At 32.0% G+C, this 22938-nt stretch overlaps 8 protein-coding genes and 1 non-coding gene across 9 annotated transcripts; 3 read left to right on the forward strand and 6 right to left on the reverse strand.

Annotated features, from left to right (window-relative positions):
- Positions 1-635: 635 nt before the first annotated feature.
- On the reverse strand, positions 636-4735 carry CBG03970 (the record flags this gene model as incomplete). The annotated part of the gene is made up of 5 exons (XM_002639337.1): positions 636-749; positions 1071-2723; positions 2780-2826; positions 2888-3555; positions 4647-4735. The coding sequence occupies 5 exons, from the start codon at positions 4733-4735 to the stop codon at positions 636-638; spliced, it is 2571 nt and encodes an 856-aa protein (XP_002639383.1).
- Positions 894-7463, reverse strand: CBG03969 (the record flags this gene model as incomplete). The annotated part of the gene is made up of 3 exons (XM_002639336.1): positions 894-949; positions 4070-4217; positions 7194-7463. 3 exons carry the CDS (start codon positions 7461-7463, stop codon positions 894-896), a joined length of 474 nt encoding a protein of 157 aa, XP_002639382.1.
- Positions 7464-7548: 85 nt separating this feature from the next.
- On the reverse strand, positions 7549-7707 carry CBG25246 (the record flags this gene model as incomplete). The annotated part of the gene is made up of 1 exon (XM_045244371.1): positions 7549-7707. One exon carries the CDS (start codon positions 7705-7707, stop codon positions 7549-7551), a length of 159 nt encoding a protein of 52 aa, XP_045098266.1.
- A 1213-nt stretch (positions 7708-8920) lies between these two features.
- CBG25245 lies at positions 8921-9505 on the reverse strand (the record flags this gene model as incomplete). The annotated part of the gene is made up of 1 exon (XM_045244381.1): positions 8921-9505. One exon carries the CDS (start codon positions 9503-9505, stop codon positions 8921-8923), a length of 585 nt encoding a protein of 194 aa, XP_045098265.1.
- A 536-nt stretch (positions 9506-10041) lies between these two features.
- CBG25244 lies at positions 10042-10587 on the reverse strand (the record flags this gene model as incomplete). The annotated part of the gene is made up of 1 exon (XM_045244384.1): positions 10042-10587. One exon carries the CDS (start codon positions 10585-10587, stop codon positions 10042-10044), a length of 546 nt encoding a protein of 181 aa, XP_045098264.1.
- Positions 10588-11294: 707 nt separating this feature from the next.
- Positions 11295-13730, reverse strand: CBG03968 (the record flags this gene model as incomplete). Its single annotated transcript, XM_045244389.1, has 2 exons — positions 11295-11568; positions 12706-13730. 2 exons carry the CDS (start codon positions 13728-13730, stop codon positions 11295-11297), a joined length of 1299 nt encoding a protein of 432 aa, XP_045092541.1.
- A 2921-nt stretch (positions 13731-16651) lies between these two features.
- On the forward strand, positions 16652-16852 carry CBG28300. The gene is made up of 2 exons: positions 16652-16688; positions 16817-16852. It is a non-coding gene (tRNA).
- A 1337-nt stretch (positions 16853-18189) lies between these two features.
- CBG25243 lies at positions 18190-18591 on the forward strand (the record flags this gene model as incomplete). Its single annotated transcript, XM_045244394.1, has 1 exon — positions 18190-18591. One exon carries the CDS (start codon positions 18190-18192, stop codon positions 18589-18591), a length of 402 nt encoding a protein of 133 aa, XP_045098263.1.
- A 1633-nt stretch (positions 18592-20224) lies between these two features.
- On the forward strand, positions 20225-22303 carry CBG03966 (the record flags this gene model as incomplete). The annotated part of the gene is made up of 6 exons (XM_002639334.1): positions 20225-20368; positions 20415-20495; positions 20546-20638; positions 20690-20933; positions 20983-21826; positions 22114-22303. The coding sequence occupies 6 exons, from the start codon at positions 20225-20227 to the stop codon at positions 22301-22303; spliced, it is 1596 nt and encodes a 531-aa protein (XP_002639380.1).
- Positions 22304-22938: the final 635 nt, after the last annotated feature.

Below are 22938 nucleotides of genomic sequence, written 5' to 3' on the forward strand. Positions count from 1 at the left end.
TCCTTTTAATCGAGTAGGTATCACGTACCCCCATTTTCGACATTTTGTAGAAATTTTTTTGAAGAATCGTAACTAGGTCAATTCCGGTCCGTTTTGGCTGATTTTTTTTACGAGTTTTCGATTATTCTTCTACAAGTCGGAAGATAAAACTTTTTGATAGTGAAAAAATTGAATAAAACGCGAAAGTAAATCCGGGAAAAAACATTTTTAGGTTACGATAGTTTTCTTTGTGGGACCTTGGGCCGCGGCCACAGGCATTTCACAAATTTAAGTAGTATAGAAAAAGTTGTTTCTGGCGCACCTTTTTGCCCAAATGCGATTTTTGCAGATTTTCAACATTTTAAAAACATTTTTTCATTGAAAATCATACTTAATTCCCCCAAAATGTGTCATTTTTGAAAAATGACCAAAATATGTCTGGCGCACCACTTACCCATTTTGCCCACTTTTAAATTTTTTAGACTTTTCAATGATTTTATCGCTATTAAATGAGCTTTTCCCAAAATCTTAAACCTCTGACAAATTATGATCTCTTAGAATTAGTAGACACACTAAAGATAAAAAATTTCCGTGGTGTTTTTATGCGAAATACTTTGCCTACAAAGATTAAAAATAAAGAAGTAGGTATTGTAAATTTAGATTCTTCTAGTGGAAAAGGTACTCATTGGGTCTGCTACTCCAAGAATAAAGAAAATATTTATTATTTTGATTCTTTTGGATTGAATCCACCAGAAGAAATCATAAAATACCTTAAAGATAGAAAAGATAGAAAAATAGAACTTTCAACATTTCAAATTCAAAAATTCAGAACCCACCATTGTGGTTATAATTGTTTGTTATTATTGAAGCTATTAGAGACTTCAGAAGACTTCAGAAGTGCCATTTTATTTCTTTTATAAAAGATTCGGTTTAATATTGACATTTCCAAATGCCATTGTCGAGTGACTATCTTTAATAATATAACGTTTATGTTCTGTAGAAACTTCATCATTATTGAGAGCTACTTTATTCTGACATTGTGTGAAAATAGTGTGTTTAACACTCCTAATAGTATATTGAGTCTTTCTTACAACAGTCTTATTGAAAAGGCTGTGCTTATAATCATCGACAGTCAACTCATTCTTGACAACATTCTTTTTAACACCTTTACTTTTCTTAGTTTCATCACCATCTAGAGTCTTAAAAGCATATTGTTTAGGCTTTAGAGCAACTATTTCAGTTATAATATTTCCATTCAATTCATCTTTAAATTTTCCGACAACTTTCTTATTCTCTGTGCTATGAAGTACATGATCTTCCGAATAATCACTGAAATCGAAATGTCTTCGAAAATAGATATCTTTTTCCACATCTTTGTAAAAATCTTCAGTCTTGATGTCATATATGAGACTGTCAGTATCTTGGTAACATAACTCTACATTTCGATATTTCTTCTGCATAACATTGTAATGAAAGTCGTGCATCAACCACTTACTCAGATCTAGAATAGCAAAACCTATATAAATCGGTTTATCAAGAACGATATTAGTTTTCTCCATTTCTACAGCAGATAACTCACTGTTATACATGATGGTTCTTTTGTAGTTAGGTTTTGAGGCTAATTTTATTATTTTATCTTCATCTGTAACTAAACGGACATCAACTCTTTCTCTAACATTTTCCATTGTTTTACCGAAAACTGAGTTATTCATAAGTTTGAAAAAATCTTTCTCAAAATCATTTTTAGCTGTTTTTCGAAGATTAGTATTCATTTCAATGTAAGATTCAAGCCATTTACTCTCCTTAAAAGTAAGGATTCGATGTATCTTTTTAATTTTTAGTCCTAATTGCAGACATTGCAACACGTTTTCATTATGAATAACATATTTCTCTTTATCAAATAATGTATTACACAACTTTTTTACAGTTTGTTTATTAATTTTCACATTTTCTGGACACAGTGGAAAATCATTGTGCTTTGAGTGTAAATCCTTAGGATATTCCAAATCTACTTCGAAAATACATCCTTTACCTAAATTTTTCAAATAATCAATATAATCCTCTATTTTTAATCTCTCATCATTGAGAACATCAATTAAAGACTGAATAACAAACTGGAAATCTCCTGTAGGTAATTTTTGTTTCATGGCCCAACCATAAAGATTATTAGCATCTAAGTACATCAGATAATTTGAAGGAATTGAAGGATCAAAAGTATTAGTGTATTTATTATTAACCTTAGAGTATCTTTTGACAGCATTAACAATACCACCCCTTATTCCCTTCTCAATCATCAGGTATTTCTCAACATCTTGAAGTACTTCTAATTCTACTTTAGTCTTTTTTAACATAGCATCCCGAGCTAATCCCGGACTTGTGAAATACCAACAAGGATCAAGCTCATAAACCCTGAGACTTAAGTTTCTAAAATTCTCAAAAACATCAGCTAAAAGAAGGACATCATTGATCATATAAATTCTAGTATAATCTTCTAAAGTAGAGCAATTCATTTTATTCCAAACTAGCTTAGCATATAAATAATCTTTTTGTGAACATTCTTTCCCATTGAGTTTATCATAAAATAAAGAAATATGAGGTAGTTTCATTTCTTGAAATCGCTTGAAAGAATCCATGTACTCATATGGATATACACCTTTTCTTTGCATCAATTCAAATTTTTCAACAACTTCTTTGCAAGAAGAATAGTAATCTTTACTGATTTTGAAATTATCACTGGTCATGTTCTGAACAAGTTTATCTAGTGAGGATGGTGTAAAAGAAAAATAATCTAGAAATCTACACTCCATTCTATCATAAAAGTTATTTGTCTCTGAAGGTAATTTATAACTGAAACTAATAAATTTTTCTGTATTAGTAGAGATATTTGATATTTCAATGTCATGCATACATAAATATTTAGTACTTTCAAGACATCCAACAATCAGATGAGAGTCATAACCTCTAAGATTGTGAAAGAATATAGGAATAAAATTATTCTTTCTTTTCGCTAAATTACAAGATCCACAAAGAGGTCCACGATATTCTCCAGTCCAATGATCATGATCTCTAACTTTAGTAGTTTTCATATTTTTAGAGTTGTATTTAATCTTGCAATTAGGACACTCTTTGTTTTCATTGTAATCTGTCCATTCTTTTTGACTTAATTGTTTCATTCTCACATTACCTAATTTCAAAATTTCTCGAGATATTTCAATGATGTATTTGTTGAACTCTAAAGCAGCATCATATCCGATGTAGGATTTTTTAGCATAAATTTTTTTTTCATAAGAATCAACTAAAACAACACAAAATCCAGCTGGAATGTGTTTTCCAACATCAGTAGTCCAAGATTCTTCTGGATTATTCAATTGTGTGTAATATTTTTTGATAATACTTTCGAAGTCTGCGTAAATAACGTATCTATGCTTTTGGGTTTTACCAATATTTTGGAATTTGATATGTTTTTCAGAAGATAAATTGTGTTCTATTGGTTTATTTCTACCACAATCCTCCAAGTGTCGGTGATAATTCGATCTACTTTCATTATTAATATTAACATTGTAGTAACAATGACATCTGACACAAAATATTTTTTGATGTTCTCCTTGTTTATTTAGTAATTTATTCAGATTTTTTATAAGACAATAATGAGAATTTCCTTCACTATTTTGGTGATAGAATAGATTTACTACTCTACTATTATCAGAAGTAATTCTTCTTGAAGATCTCAGTCTATTGATATTCTTGCTATTTACATTGAAGTCTTCAGTACATTCAAAAACATTAATTACAAGATCATTCATTTTTTCGAACTTATCTATGTCTTTAATTTTTATTGGAAATGTTAGATCTCCAAAGTTAAGTTCATTTTCAAAAGGAATATACTTAGTAACTCTTTCTGAATCCCGATCAGCAGGATGTAAATGTGCTAACACAGACCACATAAAACACTTATTATCATTATTCTTGATATTCACCACAGCTTTCTTATTTTTAACCCATTCAGGTAGTTCTATATAAGCAGAACCACTAGGTGAATTACACATAGTTTGATTCATCTCAAGGTAATTTATTCCTGAAATAGTCCAACCAGAACCTCTTGATTGCAAATTCTCCATGTTCATCATCAGTTCTTGACAAGCATGATGATACCATTCTTCTCGATCTTCACCAACACACAATTCCTTAGTTTCTGATCTTACAGCAAAGTTTTCACTTTTTTGAGAGTCTTTCTTTTGCTTGAATTCTAGTTTAATTTAATTTAATTTAATTTATTTTTATTTCAACGAAGGGGAGAAAACCACTAACACGTGAAATGTCTATGAAACTAGGAAATATAACAGGGACATACATTTGTAATAATTGGGAGATGAAGGAAAAAACCGAGTTAGTAATTAGTTGAATTCAAGACAAGAAAATGTTTTAGATCACAGGATAATAGTCGATTTTTGAAAGCCGCTGACGAGGGCTTCACCGGAAACACTTTGGCGGGTAAAGAGTTCCAACAACTGATTACTCTATTAGAGAGAAATTGAGAAGATATTTTTGTTGAGTTTTTGATAAGTGATTTGAGATAGTATTTGTGACGTCGCAATGATCCAGCATGATTAAATATTTCGAAAATTGGAATCTCCATGATAATTTCTTTGGAAACAATAATTTTCTACGTGTAGACCAAATAATTATAGAGCCTGCGATACTCCAAGGAACTTAGCTGACATTCTTCCAGTGCTTCAAAGTATGAAGTGTATGCCATCCTGAATTTTTTGAAAATTCTGAAAACAAATGACTTTTGCACCGATTCCAATTTTATTATATGATCCTTTAGGATTGGAGAAGTGACTATCGTTCCATATTCGAGTAAAGGGCGTATGTAAATTGTATAGCATTTTATAAAAACACTCCACGATGCGTTTTTTAGAATGGAAAAGAACATGTTGATCCTCTGATGTGATTTCCGAATAATCAACGAATAATGATAATGGAAACTCAAGTTACTGGAAAAGTAGATCCCAAGATCACGTACATTTTCCACAGGGGGAATCAAAGCTTGATTTAATTTGGGATTCATAACATTGGAGTTGGCATATTTTCTTGTTGCATTGAATTTGATGTATTCGCACTTTTTAGGAGCCGCTTTCATTTTCCACTTCGAGCACCAATTCTCCAATTCAATAAAATCTGCATCAATCAATCTATCATTCGTATTATAAATTTTCAAGTCATCTGCAAACAGTAGATAGTCACTTTGAAATTTGTCACCAATACAATTAATATATAACAAGAAGAGGGTAGGCCCAAGAACGGAGCCCTGCGGGACTCCGGACAATACGCGCCTCTCCTTCGATAGTATATCATTGATTTTGACTTGAAATTTTCTGTCCGTGACAAATGAATGAAGCCAATTTCTTAGTTTGGGAGATCTTTTCAGAAATATTGACGGGATACTATCCGGAGAAGTATTATTTCGGCCTTTCAGTTTATATAGTAATATCTCGATATTCTCCGGCGTGAATATGACATCTGAGCTGAATTTAGAAGTTAGATTCCCTGTAGCAGGAAGGATATCTTTGTCAATGTTGAAAAATTCACTGAAGCAATCTCCAAATATTTCGGCTTTTCCTTCATCACTCATGATAAATTCTCATTAGATTTATATCGTATTGCCGGTATATCACTGTTTCCTTTAAATTTCGATTTCATAAATCCGAAAAACTTTTTTGATCCAGAATTCAGACGTTTATAGATTCTTTCTTCTTCAGATTTCACGAGAGACCTTTTGAATAATGCTGAAACATGTTTATACTCGTCCGAGTTACCTGCTTTCTTCCAAATCAATAATTTCTTCTTTAGTAATTGTTTGGTTTCTTTGGAATAAATTATATTATGAATTCGATGAGTTTCTGTTGGTACAAAAGATTCAATAAGCTCCAGAATTATTCCTCTCAAATCATCAAACATTTCATCAATTGACATTGTTGAAAATCGTAAATCCCAGTCGATATTTGAATATAATTCATCGATCTAAAATCTCCTTTTTTGAAATTTTTCGTTGATTTGAGGGGTGAAATAGAATTAAGCAATAAAAAGGTATCAATCTCAATCCTGCAATGGTCACTGAATTTCTCACCAACAATGACATCACGAATAATGTCCATGGAATTAGTGAACACCAGATCCAATATATTTGGTGGTTCGAGTCTTGTTGGATTTTGTACAAATTGCGTCAGGCCATTATAAAGCGAAAAGTCCAACAGTGACTGGCATTGAGAATCAGATGCTGTATATGAATTCCAATCAACATGGGCACACTTGAAATCTCCAGTGATAATAGATGGAATTTCAGTTGACAAGAGTATGTTAAGTGATTCTCGAAGGTCCTTAAAACAGTAGTTGTGATTCGGATTGTAACTTACAATTAATCTTGTAGTTTTGCCATGTATTTTGATATCCTCAGATAGAATTTCAACGGATTCAAGATGTGTCGGAAGTGATACTACCGTATAATTGATAGGCTTCTTGATTAGTATGGCTAGACCTCCGCCATGTCTGTTTCGATTACAGCATATTTTTCATCAAGAGATAGCAGGGAGTCAGGATAGTTTGAATCAATTTTAGTTTCCACTAAACAGAGAATATCGATGTTGGAATTAGAAGACCATAGATCGAGTTGGAGGACTTTGTTCTTAATTGAGCAGCTATTGGTATAACCAATTTTTAGAAATTTTCTGGGATCGAGTGTTTTTTGGCCCATGGCCACGGCTCCTGATTTTCTCTGTAGACAACTTCGACGACTTCCAGATTGCGAACCGTATAAATGGTTTGACCTGCCTCGTTGTTCTTTTGGATCACCGTTTTCCAGGATTGTCGATATTTCTCGAGTTCTGGTTTGGAGAGGTCTGGGCGGGGAGACGCATTCAAGCACCCCTGTATTGAAGCCTTGATTGAGTTGAATTTGGTGAGGACAGTTCTTGCTTCCTCCTTAGTTCTTGCTTCCTCCTTAGTTCTTGCTTCCTCCTTAGTTTCAAATATATTTTAACTGAAGTATCACTTCTGATATCATTAATTACAAAATTTTTGTTCTTTTCGAAGAAAGAATTCATTATTTTTGTAATGATTTTCATGTAATATTCAATTCCTCTTTTCTCAAAAAGGTCAAAGTATTTATCAAAATTTAGATCTTTACTTTTGTTTCTATAGGTTGTTGTTCTTACAATTCCTTTTCTAGTTTCTTTGTAATCACTAAAAATAAGATCATCATAAGGAAATATTTCTTTAAGCGGAACATTTGGAAATGTTCTAATTTCAGCTTGGTTTACTTGTAAATGTTCTCTAATAAATGTCAGAAGTTCTGGGGTACTCATAGATTTTAATTGTTGTGATTTTAGGATTCTTTTACTTTTTACACCTCCGGACATTATATCAAGAAGTTTAATGACTTCTTTACGAAGATCATCTCTTGACATTGAATTGAAATGATCCATTTTTTTAGAAGTAATTAATTTTTCAAAATTTTAAAAGAGGATGTAGGACTTCCTTTTATATAGAAAAATTTTTTTAAACAAAAATTCAAATTTCGGATTCAGCGAAAGTAATGTCTTTAAACTTCATTATGAAGTCAATCATTTCTTGTTTTCTCATAGTTTGGATTTCTTTGGATTTAAGAATGTATTTTCTCAATTCACTTCCAATCATTGCAACTTTTCTACGAACTTCATCTCTTTTCATTTTCTTTAGATCTTCTTCTTCAACAGGTGTTGAATTTAAAGAAAAATTTTGGAAACTTACTTCTTGAGTAATTTCTTCCATTTATAAATACAATAATTTTTTATAAAGATTGTAGATCTCCGGATTCTTCGAATTTAAATAAATTACTTTTTCAAAAAATGCCTCCAACTTCAGTAGAAAACTATGATCCCAAGAAAAGGAATGAAATAATAAATTCATTCTTGAAGAATAGAAAAGAACACAAATTCAAGAATTTAGAAGAGCGCAGCAATTTAGAAAACGTAGAAGATCATCGTATAGAAGTATTCAAACCCATACTAGAATCAAATAAGAAATTACAGGAAGAAATTATTGATGAAAAGAATAAGATAGTTCAAACTCTTAACTCATTTAAAGGATCTCCTTCGGATTCACTTGTGAAATTTAAAGGAGTAACACAGCAACAACAAATTCTATCACCTCCAGGAACTCCTACTAAACAAATCCAATCCGCACCAAGTAAAACTTCGGAAATCAAAGTTAGTGGTCTAATTGCTACTTATCTTCAAGATCCTAGAGATAAAAGTAATGCAGGATACTCAATAAGGTATAATAATGATACTAAAGGCTATTCAATTGGAAATAAAGAAGTAAGCTTTGATGACAATACAATGGAAATCAATAATTGTGTTTACATTGCAACTCCTGGTCTAATGGAATTATTAACTAAAAAATCTCCAAATTTGAGTAAAATTAAAAATGATGATATTCAAAATTATCGAGAAATCTTACTTTGCTCAGATGCACTGTATCAAAAATTTGATAAAAGTAGTAAAAGATATAATGCTGATGCTAGTGATAAATGGAAGTTTATTAAAGATAATTATTTTGTAACCAAAGGTCAAAGTAGTCAAAGTAGTCAAAGTAGTCAAAGTTCTTCAGGAAGTTCAATACAATATAAAATTGAAAAATACAACTTTTTACCTCAAGATATCAATGCTCTTATGGATTCTTTAAGATTATCAATAGGTTCTTATCAAGCTGGAAATAATGGAGAATACAACAAAATCCATGCAATTTTAGATGAATTAATTCATAGGAGAAAAATAAAAAAGAAAGATTTACCAAGTATTTATTTAGGCATTGGATTGTAAATCCTAATGACCTAAAGGAGTATTAGCTTGCTGACGCTGATGACGTTGAATAATGTTATTTTCTTTATTTATACCTTTCTTTACATATGCTCTTGAAACATTTGGAAAATCTTCAGAAACACTAACTTAAACTTATCAGCAAGAAGTGTATCATCTATATCTAGATCATTGAGAAAATCTAAACATTCTCGATTTGTTAATGTTTTCTTATTCTTTATAGTAAGAGCTAAATCTATTGAAGGAACTTTTACGATTTGTTCCTTTTGTTTCTCATTATACTTCTTTCTAAGCTCATTGTGTTCATCTCTTTCTTTTTGAAATGCGTTGTCTACTTCCTTTATCATCATAGATTTTTTCTTATTTGAAATTCCGAGACAATTGATTATTATACTCTTACATTCACTTTTGCATTCTGATGTCATATGTTTAGTAAAAGCAAACTTGTAATTGAATTTATCACTTGTGGATAATTTAGAACTATCTATGGTTGTTATCATTTTCTCTAAAGCATCTAAATAATTCTGAGCTATTTCTTTTGTATGTTCATTCTGAGTGTATTCTAGAATTTCTGAGAAATCTACATCTTTTGTTCCATCAAGCTTTTTAATATCAGTTACGAATTTAGATAACTTTAATTGATCTATTTCGTTAGGAGTTCTATTCATTTATATAAGTAAAAATTATTACACTCTTATAGTATCGTATTATAGTCTTATAGTATCGTATTATTGTATTTAAGTATTGTAAAATGGTTAAGTAATATGGAAATATGGAATGATAAGGTAATAAGGTATTTTGGTGTTTTGGTATTGTAAAAAAATATTTGTAATTAAATGGAAGTTGAAAAACTTATTGAAGAACTCAAAATCTATAACTTCAAAAAGAATAGTATAAATTCATCCCATCAGAAAACTGGTATTTCTCCGAAAACAATAAAGAAATATTTGGTTCAATATGATATACCACACAATTGTAAGGGTGTAAAACATTCTGGAATTAGAGACTCTTCAGGTAGATTTTGTATCAATTTTTCAAATGTTCAAGGACCTGTAAGACTTCAAGAAGAACCAAAAATTAATACTCCGAAGAAAACAGATCTCTTAAGAAATAAAAGAACACCTCAAGAACAAATAGAATTCATACAAAAGAGTATTAATTCTTTGAAGTAGATAAAAATCAAAGATTTCCTAGGCTTTTGTAATCAAAAGATATAAAAATACTTCAAACATTTCCTGAATCTTCCATCTTCCATGGGACTAGATTTATCAATTGTTAAAAAGTTGTACTTCGTAGACCAAACTTCTTTTGTAAATTCAAGAAATTCTTCCTTTTTTATTTCATTACAATGATCTCTGTAGATGTAATCCAAATTCATCTTATCTTGTGGGAATATTATAAAGAAGTTAGCGTTTTCTCTAATTGTATTCTTTGGAAGCTTTATATAATTCTGTGAAATGTAAAAACAATCAATTGAAGAATGCCTTCCTCTAGTATAATATTGTTCTATTTTATTTTGTTTTTCTAATAAAAGATCATCAAAAATTATTAGAGTCTTCTTATTTACATCTAAAGATGAAGGATCTGGAATGTCTTCTATTTTGTCAGAAGAATGGACTTCAATAATTTTTTGTGCCCTAGGGTCCTTTTCTTCACCTTGAGAAGTGGGATTCCTAGAAGGAATTTCAATAATGAAGTCTTGCTTTTCAAAGCACTTAGTAATTTCTTTTTTACTCAATCCTTCATTCATTCCATTAATTAATGCTTGATAACAAGGTTGAAATAAGGTTGTACTAAAGATATAAAGGTTATCATAATTAAGGTATTCTTCTCCTTTACCATTAGGTGAATCTAATAGCAAATTCATAAGTAAATTAGTCTTTCCACATCCACTCTTTCCAATAATACAACCTCTTATTGATTGAGGAAGTAAAGGATTATTATTTCTTTCAGGATAATAATTTTTGACACTATAATCATTAAATTCACTATTTGAGAAAGACATTCTTCTTTAGAAAATATTTTTTTTATTTAAATGACAACATTATTTCTCAATTTGCACAGAATTAATGAAAAAACATTTTATTTTGATTTTCCTCCAAGTAATAAAATAAATGAGCTTGCAGTAGTCAAAGTTGATGGTATTCTTCAGTTACTAGAAGGATCTGAAAGACATTCACCTGGTGAAGGTAATAAAAATCTAGATTTTGTTTATCTATCTTGCAATCTAGTTTGTGATACTTTTATCAATGAAAGACAAAGCAACGTTATTTGTAAATTTCCAATTCTTAAAGATAATGAAAAAATAAAAAATGAACCAATTAACCCAATTTATCACAAACTTACGGATAGACCAAATGTTTTAACTCTCAAGCTTGTTGACTCTTTGAATAATCTTATCGATTTCAATAGGTGTGATCTTCATGTAGAATTACACTTGAAAACAGCGTAAGCAACTCAAATCCTTTTAAAACCAGATCCACGTTTTAGAGCTCTAAGAAATGCTGCATTCTTTTTATTCAAACCTTCGGTTCTATTAGTATTCAACGATTTTTGAGTAATACTTGCTCCTTCACTTACTTTTTTATTGTTTTCTATTTTTTCTTCATCTAGATTGTCAACTAGTTGTATTTTATCTTTCTCTTTTGGAGTTATAATAATGAAACTCCTTTCGGAACTTGATGTTTCTTTGAAATCAGAATTGAAGAATCTCATTGTAAAATATTTGATTCTTAGGATTTTGTATTAAAATTTAATAAGTGTAAAAAGTTTAAGATAAAATATTTAATCAATCTAGGAATCTTCGATTTAGTCTACAACAAGAGATCTCCTATGTTCATTTCTGAAATCTTGCAGTTCAACACCTTGATAATCTTCACCTTGGAAATGATTCCTACTTTTCACAAAAATTGGATTCCTATTTCTCGGATTTCTATTTTCCTTGTTGAAAAAGGTTTTTGGAGAAAGGACCATCCAAATAGATCTACCTATGAATATATAAAAGAGAGTAACACCAATAGTTACATAAATCCTCCATATCTTGATGTAATACTTCTCAAAGATGCTAGAAACTTCATCTAATATTTCATGAGGAATCATTCCATCTTGACTATTTGAGTGTAGATCAATGGATACATCAGCTTTTTCACGCATCTCATTAATTAATTCTTCCTCAATATTGGTCTTAGTATCAAGGAGAATATGCTCATGAAAGATTATCTTGTTATCTAAGAAATCTAAATTGAAGTCAGTGAAGCTTTTAATATTTGTTATTTCATCTTTTCTTGGATGAAATTCTGGATGCAATATAATTTTATCTGAAATTATTCCTTTTTGTGAGTAATACCAAATTTTGTCTCCAAGGGATCGTATTTTAATAGGAATTTGTCCTTGACTAAGAGCTATACTTGTCTTGAATCCATCAAAATGCGTTAGATCTATGAATTCAATTTTTTCATCTTCTAAAGATTTACAAAACGTTACTTCTACAACATCGGCGTTAGCACTAGCAAAGCTTTCTTGAGAAATAAGTTGAACTCTTATTGCTGAATGATTTAGTTGTTTTTGAATGTATCTTCTAGGATTCTCTCTTATTAGTGTTTCAAGAAGACTGGAGTGTTCATTAAATATATCACACATTACTTCAGTTGTATGTCTCAAAAGATTATTTGATTTGTTCTCAAGGTATTGAAACTCTCCAGCTGCTTGAAAATCTGAGTAAACTTGTCTTCTTGTTCTTTTAGATTTTCTATTTTCAAATTCTTTTAGTGCATATTCAGCAAATTTAGTAACGTATTCATCATAACTTGGAAAAGTATCACAAGCTTCTTTAGTTTTGACGAAATCGGAGATTTCTTTATCTTTAGACCTTAGGTAATCAGCATAACTTCGAAGCAGTAAACAATCATTTTTAATCTTTGAGTATTCTTCATAAGTAGGTAATGGAAACGGCCTAGAAGTGTCTTCTAAACTTTGATTTGCTTCTAGGAAGCTTTGCTTCCGCTTTGTAGATTTTTTGATCCTATTGGTAGTATTCGAATTCACAGAAGTAGTAGTATTCAATAATCCTTGTCTTTCCATTTTTTCCTTCTTTCTCTTTTCGAACTCTAGATATTGCTTCATTTTTTCTTCTCTTCTCTTCTCAAATTCTTTACGATCAGCTTCGTATTTATCTCTTACTTCTTTGTCTTTTTCCGTTTGGAGTTTCTCACAAAGTTCTCGATCCTTTTGGATTTGTTCTTGTTGTCTTTTATAATTTTCTTCTATTTCTTTTTGAAATTTCTGAGGATTAATACTCATTTCTTGAAGACTAGGAGTTGATGTTAGGGCTTGTGGAGTAGGAAGTTTTTGAATTTCCTTGACTGCAAAACCTTCTTCACTAATTAAGAGATTAAGATTACAATCTCTGATTATTTTACTCTTATTGAGACTTAAAGCAATTTGATTTTGACTATTAATCCGAAGACCATTATTCATGATTCCATCTAATTTACCAATTGAAATATATTGACACTTCTGATCTTTATTGACATCCCAAATAATAATTTCATTCATCTTCCCAGGTTGACAATAACCATCCTGATATTTACAATTACTTAAGTCGGAGAGAACATTAGATGGTCTACTTTGATTGAAGTGTGAATATACTTTAGTTTCCATAATTACACAATTCTCTTTGTAATATCTTTTGCTTGTAAAGAAACTAGTAAATCGATTTGGATAATCTTCATTCACTTTATTATTTGTACTATATATTCCTTCTTTACCTTTCCCTAAACTTCCATATTCACATTTCTTATTTGCAATCCATTCTCTACATTCTGCAACACTTATACTTCGATGATTTAACTCCTTTTCTGCTAAGTGCTCATATCCGGAAAAATCTGTATACATTGATACTTCACTAACTAATTTCTTACACAACTTAGCTTCACTTGAGTATTCGATAATGTTCGGTTTGAAGACTTCATAACTTACTACTTTTGATTTTTCATTCAATTGTCTATGGTAATTACATTTGTGTAATTTTGGTAATTTAAAGTATTGAACTGGAGCATCAGAAGAACATATAATAGCCGCCAAAATATCATAATGAGTAAATGTTAAAAAGAAATAGAATTGCAATAGATTCATTTACTTCAGAAAATTTATTTTAAATAAATTGAAAATTCGTTCAAGATAAAAATGACTGTTGAAGCTGTTGATAGAATTTTGATTGTTGATAGTCCAATTGTTCAGGATACTTCAATTCAAAAAGAAAATTTGATTAGCATATTTCCTTCTAGTGGTAGTAGTTTAAATCAACATGGAGAAATTAATTTTATCATAGAAACTTGTGATCAATACCTTCTACTACATAAATCTCACATCTACTTAGAAGCTTCCTTGACTAAATCAGACTCTACAGCTTTAGCTGAAGCTGATGAAGTTACACTCTCCAACAATGCTCCAATGTTTTTATTTGATAGAGCAACTTATAGTATGGATGGTATGCAAGTTGAAAATGTCATTGATCCTGGAAGAGCTTCACTTATGAAAGGCCTCCTTACTTATTCTTCCACAATGAATAAACAAAATACTTTTGGTTGGATCCTCGAGACTAAGGATATCATGAATTATAAGATAAATAAATACACTAAAAATAGAAAAGGCATACTTACTTTTTGTATTCCACTGACTCATATTTTTTGATTTGCTGAATGTTACAATCGAATAATTTATGGAAGAAAGCACCAATTAAGTCTATATAGATCTCCAGAAAATAAAAATTCTATAATTACTAGTGATCCTACTAAATTTACTGCTAAGATAGTGATAAACAAGATGCAATGGATAATTCCTAAAATTATGCCTTCCTTAGAGATGCAAAACAAACTTCTGAATGTCTTTGAAAGTAATAAACTAATTCAAATGCCTTTTATATCTTGTCAACTTGAGAGTTATAATATCCCTAATGGCAACCGCGAATTTACTTGGAAACTTGGAACTAAATATGATAAAATAAAATACCTCATTATTTCTTTTCAGACTGCTAGAGATAACAATTATCTGAATGCTGCAAAGTTCGATAATTGTGGACTGGAAGAAATTTATGTTGAATTGAATAGTGAAAGATACCCATATGAATGCTTAAAATTCGACTTTGATAAATTTAATGCAGTTCAACAATACAATTTTGCTAAAGAATTCAGAAATAGTTATTATGAATCAACGAAGGATTACATTTTCATGGAAGAAGATGTTTATTATTACTATTATCCACTTCTAGTATTTGATTTATCTAAACAAAATGATAGAATTATTGCATCTCGACCAGATGTTACAATAAAGGCAAGTTTTAATAAAAATATTGCTCAAAGTACTAAATGTTACTGCCTTATTCTTTCAGAAAATATTGTTGAAGTCAAGGATAACCGGGTTAAGGTGGTTAGCATTTAAGAATTCAAATTTGTCTCACGAATCCAAGAATTAAATTTTTCTGGATATCCATACCACTTCACAAATACTTCTTTGATACCATCTCTAGTTCTTCTTTTCAATACTTCTTCAACTGTGTATTCCATACTCACATTATCGAATAGTGTTAGTTCTTCTTCATAAAACTTTCCTTTGATTTCTTCATCTCCAAGATCTTGGATCTCATAAGTCACAGGATTTCCTTCGTGGACTTTAGCAATCTTGAATTGTTCTGTGCTCCAATTAGGAATATATCCTTTTGAGAAGACAGATTTATACTTAGTGATTCGAACAATGTCTCCAATTTTGAGTTTAGGTTTTGAATTTTTATGAAATTTGCCAAATAAATTGATATAAACTTCTGAAGTACCTATTCTCTTTTTTAGAAGCTTCAATTGGAGTCATTTTAATACTTCTATGATAGTGATTATTGTAACCATCAACAAGATCATCAAGAATATCAGTCCATTGATGATTTCCATTGTGTGTAAACATTTTCCACATTTTCTCCTTTAAAGTTCTATTGAATATTTCAATTATGGATGCTTTCTTATCTGAATAAGTTTAAAAATGGTGAATGTCATATTTCTCAAAAAGTTTATTTATTTCTCGATTGTAATATTCCTTTCCATTATCAGTCTGAATTTTTTGCGGTTTTCTTCTATTTTTACCATTAAATATCTTCTCCATAACTTTTGAAGTTTCTTCACCTGTTTTATTTTTCAAAGGGAATACCCAAGCAAATTTTGAGAAACAATCAATTACAGTTAATAAATATTTATAACCTTCATTTTCATCAGCATAAGGAATCATTTCTACAAGATCCGACTGCCATTGTTCATCAATTTCATGAATATAGACTCTTTCAGTTTTGTAATTTTTGCGAGCTGGTTTGTGAAGAGTGTAAACATCTTGTTGGTTTAGGAATTCTTTAACTTCTTTTTGAGACTTGTTAGTTTTCCTAGCTAGCTCATTTATTCCACAAAAACCTGTTTTGGGATTGTAGTATGTTTCTTCGAGAAGTATTTTATCTTTCTCAGTAATTTCCTTACCTAAGTCTTCAATTCCCGAACCGTTTGTCTGTTTTGGAATCAGTTTACACTTTTTGGTGTTACAATATTCACACAATCCTTTTATCACTTTTTTGTTATTTTTAGTAAATTTTTCAAAAGTATCAATAGTATTTGTGTGTGTTTTACATTTGAAACAAAATATTAAATCCATTTATTCACACTGTAAACTTCCAATATATGTATTCCCTGAATGGCTGATTGTCATCTTATCGAAGGAAAAGGGAGATGAAAAAGCGGTTACACTTGCGAGAAAGTGGTCTCACTGAACAAAAGGTCTCTTTCAGCGGGATCGTAGCTCAATGGTAGAGCGTCCTCTTTAGAAGTGAAGTGACATAAGTTAATGCCTTTGGCCTGATAGCCATGTTTGGGGTTCATGGCTAGGTAAAATTAGTTCTTTTTCGGAAGAAGCCATACAATTTCACTGAACGTCCCCCATGTTACTAGCTGATAAAGTGGAAGATCGGGGTTCGAATCCCTGCGACTCCAGTTTGAAAGAAGTTTTGGTAAAAGACGTTTTGCTCACTTGCCATAAAAACTTGAAACAATGTTTGGCATAAAAGGTGTGATCACTTTCTCTTTCTCTTTTGAAATCATGCTTAGTGTGAAGAATTTTGCTATCAAAGCTCTTTTGTTGACATCACCTTCCTTTGATGTGTTGCATATAAAATGTGTCACCTTGCCATTAAAACTGCATTGCTTTAAAAGCGTGAGAAAGGTGTGGTTTCTTCATTTCCTTGCTTGCATTCCCCTCTTCAAGAGAACCATCTAACTCATAGATCTTAATTTTAATCCAATTTTTGACTTCTAAGATTCAGCTATTAGAAAGATTCTCGTCCTTCTCAGTTTTAAAAAAGAAAGATAGAAGATTCAGCTTGCAAGATTAACTATTTTTAGGCTTTTTTTCTGAATTATTCATCTTTTTTCAAGCTGAACTATTCCATATTTGAAATGCGGTAAATTTTATGATTTTCAACCTCTGACCTCTGCTTCGTGAACATCAATTACATCGGCTCTGTGTGGGTGATATCCGTCAGGGGATGGTTTTGACTTGCCTCGAAACATATGCGTCAGCCCCGAGACCTAATGAGACTTTACACCATCAGAGTGAGGGTCTGCCATACGCCTCGCATCCCACCGTGCTGTCCCATTTCCTCAAATCAGAAGAGATAGTTCTTTAGCTCAACAAATTTCTTATTTTTATTAGCGCCCACACAATCCAATACAAAACGCGTCTTGATTCTTTTAATTTGACTGTTAAACGCCTCGGTAAATTTGAGAGAGGCCCTGCAGAACTCTGATCACCCAAAAAAAGACAACTTTTCTCTCTCTCTCTCTCTCTTCGCTCTCTCTGCTCTCTATTCTACTCTAATCTCCTCTTTTTGATAAGCGATCTCAGCTCCGATAAGGCCGCCAGCAGTACTTATGACCGTCTCCCGGCCGAGCAGCCCCTCCGCTTTCTCTTTCTCTCCCTTTATCTCCCTTTTACTACGCAAACAGATTATTATAGCCTGTTCACTGAAAAGAGTCCTAAAAACCGTGAAAGTAGTGGGAAAATCTAGGATAATCCGACGTTTGTTGGACATCCTAGTTCTGCTTCTGCATTATCATTTCTATTACACTCCTAATGCTAGCATATCTCCTCCACTTTCTACAATAAATCCTAAAATATTGCTGCTATATTACCGATCCTTTCTCATTTCGCATGGATAGGACCGCGGATCTGGAAGAGCAGAACCTCAATCTTCCTACTCTATAACTGTTTTCCTTATCTTTATATCCCTCCAATTATTCAGATACTCTCACTTTTCAGCTTCTCTTGAAAGATGGCTCAACCTGTAAATTTCAATGAATCGAATGAGTTCTGTAGCCGTGTAGTCTATATAGACCTCAACCGATCCACTCTTCGAGACGATGAGGGCAATATTAGTATAATAGAAAATCCCGAACGAGGCAATATTCGGGCAAAACTCACCAAAGAGATGCAGAAACTAGGGTGGTACCCGGGAGAAGCTTCTACCTCATTTATCTTCTACAAAAGAGACGATGAAAATAGCGCTGAAGAAAATGTAAACGAAGCGATCAGGAGAACTAATGAAACGTACCGATATGCTCACTTCCAATTTGCTTTGCTGAAACCAATTCGTCTCTCCAATGTAGACGACGATGTTGATGGTCTTAAAAATCTATTCTCCAACTTTCCTGCTGATGCTGAAAATGAGAATTGAAAAATTTAGATCATCAGTGTTCAGAGCAATCTGATTCTTGTAATCCGAAGATCGAATATTTGTGTTAACTTTTATTGTAATATTTTCATTTTCTCCCAATTTAAGATAATCTGTTCCATTTTCACCATCAAAAATATAACTCACCATTTTATATTTTTGTTGTCAATTGTTCAAGTAAAATAAATATTTTATTTGAATCTCGTGTTTACTTAAAAATGGGCTGCTTTGAAAATAGCTGAATTTACGTCCCACAATTTATAAAGCTAGAAGTTCAAGATTTGTAAGACTTGGTAGATCTTTCTTCAGATTAGTCATTTATTACACTTAATTTTTATAATACCACTTCCCATTGAAAATCGACATCCATCGACATCCTTGAAATTTTAAAAAAGTATGAAAATGACAAATATAACATTTAAGCATGAAAATAGGAAATGAAAAATGAAACCGACATCCCGACCAAAAATGACAAAAAATTGGTTGAAAAAAGCTTGAAAATGGCCAAAAAGTGTAGAAATTGAAGAATGGGCAAAATGGGTAAGTGGTGCGCCAGACATATTTTGGTCATTTTTCAAAAATGACACATTTTGGGGGAATTAAGTATGATTTTCAATGAAAAAATGTTTTAAAAATGTTGAAAATCTGCAAAAATCGCATTTGGGCAAAAAGGTGCGCCAGAAACAACTTTTTCTATACTACTAATTTAAAATACTAGATCAATATTCACAAGGGAACATTTTATTTTGATCTTTTATTTGGCAAAAGAAACTTCTACAGTACTGAAATTCTAGTTTCTTCACGAAGAAATCGCCCTTTCAGTGCAAAATTCGGCAATTTTCAAATGTGATTTTCTACACTCATAGGGGTTTCAGAAATATGAAATTCGACATAGTTTTAACTAGAACACAAAAAAATTCGAATTCTGAGAGCTCCTAGGAGAGAAGAAAATCAGATTCAAAAATTGCCGATGTAGACAGACTTTGAAAATGGTGTTTGTAGGTTCCGAGAGGCTCTCTTTCCACCTGTATAGATGGTTTTTGCCAATTAATAGGTCAATTTAAAGGGTTCCCGATTCAGAAAAAACAATAGGTCGCTCACACAAAACACGATTTTGTTCATCGAACCAGATTGATGATTATATTGACTCTATATGGGCATGAAGATGGACAGACAGTGATCAATCAAAAACTATTCTTCGTCTTTTTCTCTATTGCAAAAATGATGACCGAAGAAAAGTATTTCGTTTCGTAAGAACACGAAGACTACAGAAGACGAGGAATTCATGTGAAAAAGTAATGAATGAAGTAATAGATTCTTGGAAAACGGCTACACATTTTCAAGTTTCTTACACAGTTCAGAAGAGACAACACAAAACAGTTTGGAATCCGAATGGCTTAATTATCATCTTATTACAGTATCACGTGATAAGAATAAGTCATAAAATTATGTGACTGAGTAGAAGATAGACTACGGTAACTACACACTTTAAGAACGGATGTTGCCTTTTGATCTGTTTATTTGTTTTTTGAAAGCGAATGTCTTTTATCATCCTTTGTGGGTACATCGAGGGCGGAGTCATAAATCAGTGTATATATAAATTACGATGATTCGGATGGTCGTGAATCAAAACACGATGATCCGGAAACTTTGTTTCCTTCTCCTAATTGTTCAAACATTAAGTTTCAATGTACTTGTATTGTCTCCAGCGTTTGGAGCTAGTCATATGAATTTTATGGCACATTTGGCTGATACACTAACTGAAGTTGGACATAATGTGGTTAGTTTTTAATCGAGAATACTACTTGCAAATTTTTTATTTCCAGACATTCTTGATTCCAGTGGCAGATGAAGCTCGAAAAGATCAATTGGGAGTAAAAATCACAAAGGATGTTGTGCTAGTTGAAGTGATTAAACTAACGAACCTTTTTATAGTTAAGTTTTTTTTAATTTTCAGCAAGACGAAATTATGTCAAGACAATCGTTAGTCGTGGATGATCACATGGACAGTATGTGGACACTAGACACACATGAACCCAATTTCGAAGAGGTAATCCATCTGGTTTTCTTATCAAATTTCCAATTATTGTAAAATTTTCAGATGTTCTCTTGGTTCCACAAATTAATGGAGTTGTCATGCGCCAATTTTATGAGAAACACGGAAGTTCTTAGTTTGATGAAGACGAAAAACTTTGATGTTGCTATTCTGGAACCACTCTCTGTTTGTGGTCTTGGATTCTTTAAAAAGTTGGGAATAGAAAAAACGATTCTTGCTTCTTCTTGTTCATTGTATGATTTTCTGTTGCCTGACATTGGAGAACCAGAAGAGCACAGCTATGTTCCTTGTGAGTTCAAAGTTTCGGACTCGATGCCTTCAATTTAAGACATTTTCAGCATTATCATCTCAAACTGGAGATCAAATGAATCTTTACGAGAGATACAAAAACTACAAATTTTCCAAGGAATGGAAGACGCAAATGGATAAACTGTTCGACCAGGAAACTGCAATCTATCGAAAATATCTTGGCAAGGACATTCCCGACTGGAGAGAACTACTTCCATCTGCTTCCCTATTCTTCACCAACTCCAATCCATATCTTGATTTTCCACGTCCAGTGATTCAGAAGACGATTCCAATTGGTGGAATATCAGTAAACATGAAGAAAATCAAATCTCAGAAACTCGACTCTGATTGGGATGAGATTTTGAACAGAAGAGATCATAATATGTTGGTATCATTCGGATCAATGGTCAAATCCGCTCAGATGCCAATTGAATGGAAAAACAACATTTTAAAAGTAATCGAGTCTGAGCCAAATGTCACTTTTATTTGGAAATACGAAACAAATGATACTGAATTCGCAAAAGGAATAGACAATGTCATATTCTCGAAATGGGTTCCTCAAACTGCTCTTTTGAATGACGATCGCCTGACTGCGTTCTTGACTCACGGAGGTCTCGGAAGTACAAACGAATTAGCCCATTGCGGAAAACCAGCCGTAATGGTTCCGATTTTTGGGGATCAAGTAAGAAATGCAAACATGCTTGCAAGACACAAAGGATCTATATTTGTATGGAAAAATGATTTGGCGGATTTCGACATTTTGAAACAAGCCGTCCATTCTATACTATACGATCCCAAGTATAAGAAAAACGCAATGCATCTTGCCGATATCCTTGAAAATCAACCTCATCAACCAAAGGATCTTGTTGTAAAACATACCGAGTTTTTGGCACAGTGAGTTACCGTAAAACCTGTAATAGAAGGGCCTTTTTTTCTTATTTCAGCTCCTATAAGAGATATCAAAAAAATTATTTCAGCTCCTATAAGAGATATCAAAAATGTGTCAACTGATAAAATGTAGAGGATATTATGGTAAACAATTTAACAGTTGACATATTTTCTACATCTATATCAGGAACCGAGATGAACTGGCTCAAAATTGAAAATTAGGGGCCCTTTTATTACAGGTTTTACGGTAAATATGTTGCAATTAACTCAATAATAATAATGTCTCTTTTCAGATACGGGCCTTTCCCAAAAATGGATCCGGTAGGCCGCAGTTTGGGTTTCATTGCGAGGAATTTTATTGATATCTATGCAGCTGCTATTATAACTTATTTGACTCTTGGTTATTCTTTTTATATTGTATTGAGGTTCTTAGCCTCGAAGTTTCCAGTGAGATTGGTTCGTAAAAACAAGAAAGATCTCTAGTTATTGAATATCTATGCCAGACTGTACGTTTTCTGTTATTTACGGGTATGATTGATGTAGAATTTTTTTAATGAAGGTTTTTCAATTTTTCCACAACTATTTTCAAACAGTTATTTCCGAAAAGATTTTCTGAAAATTTTCATTAATAGAAAGAACTAACAAAGGAACATGAACTGATAATTTTAAAGTCCGCCGCAACCAATGGGAACGCGCTCTGCCGCGACTGCGCCAAAAACGGGCGGGAACATGTTGGGGTTATGCATGATTTGTTTTTATGGGGTTATTCAGGGAGTCGGCAAAAAAGCATACTTGTAAAATTCCGGGCCGGCCCGCCAAAGCCCGGGCCTGAGGAAATTTTCAAGGCCCGGGGCCGGCCCGGAAGGCCCGGTAGCAAAAATTCTGTCATTTTGAGCCAAATTTTGAGCTCTCAATACAATTTTCTCCATTATTTTTTGTGTTTTTGGATTGTTTGTCTGTTTGATCAAAAAATATTTTTTAAAAACTCGAAAAAAATTTTTTGATCGAAAAAATCACATAAGGGTCCCCCTTATGTGTTTTTTAAAATTTTCAAAACTTGTGGAATGAAAACTCGGAGAGTGTTCCAATCTGGCTGAAAATTTGAGGAAAACTGGAGA

The sequence above is a fragment of the Caenorhabditis briggsae genome (assembly GCF_000004555.2).
Source record: "Caenorhabditis briggsae complete genome, chrI, whole genome shotgun sequence".
NCBI classification, from domain to species: domain Eukaryota; kingdom Metazoa; phylum Nematoda; class Chromadorea; order Rhabditida; family Rhabditidae; genus Caenorhabditis; species Caenorhabditis briggsae.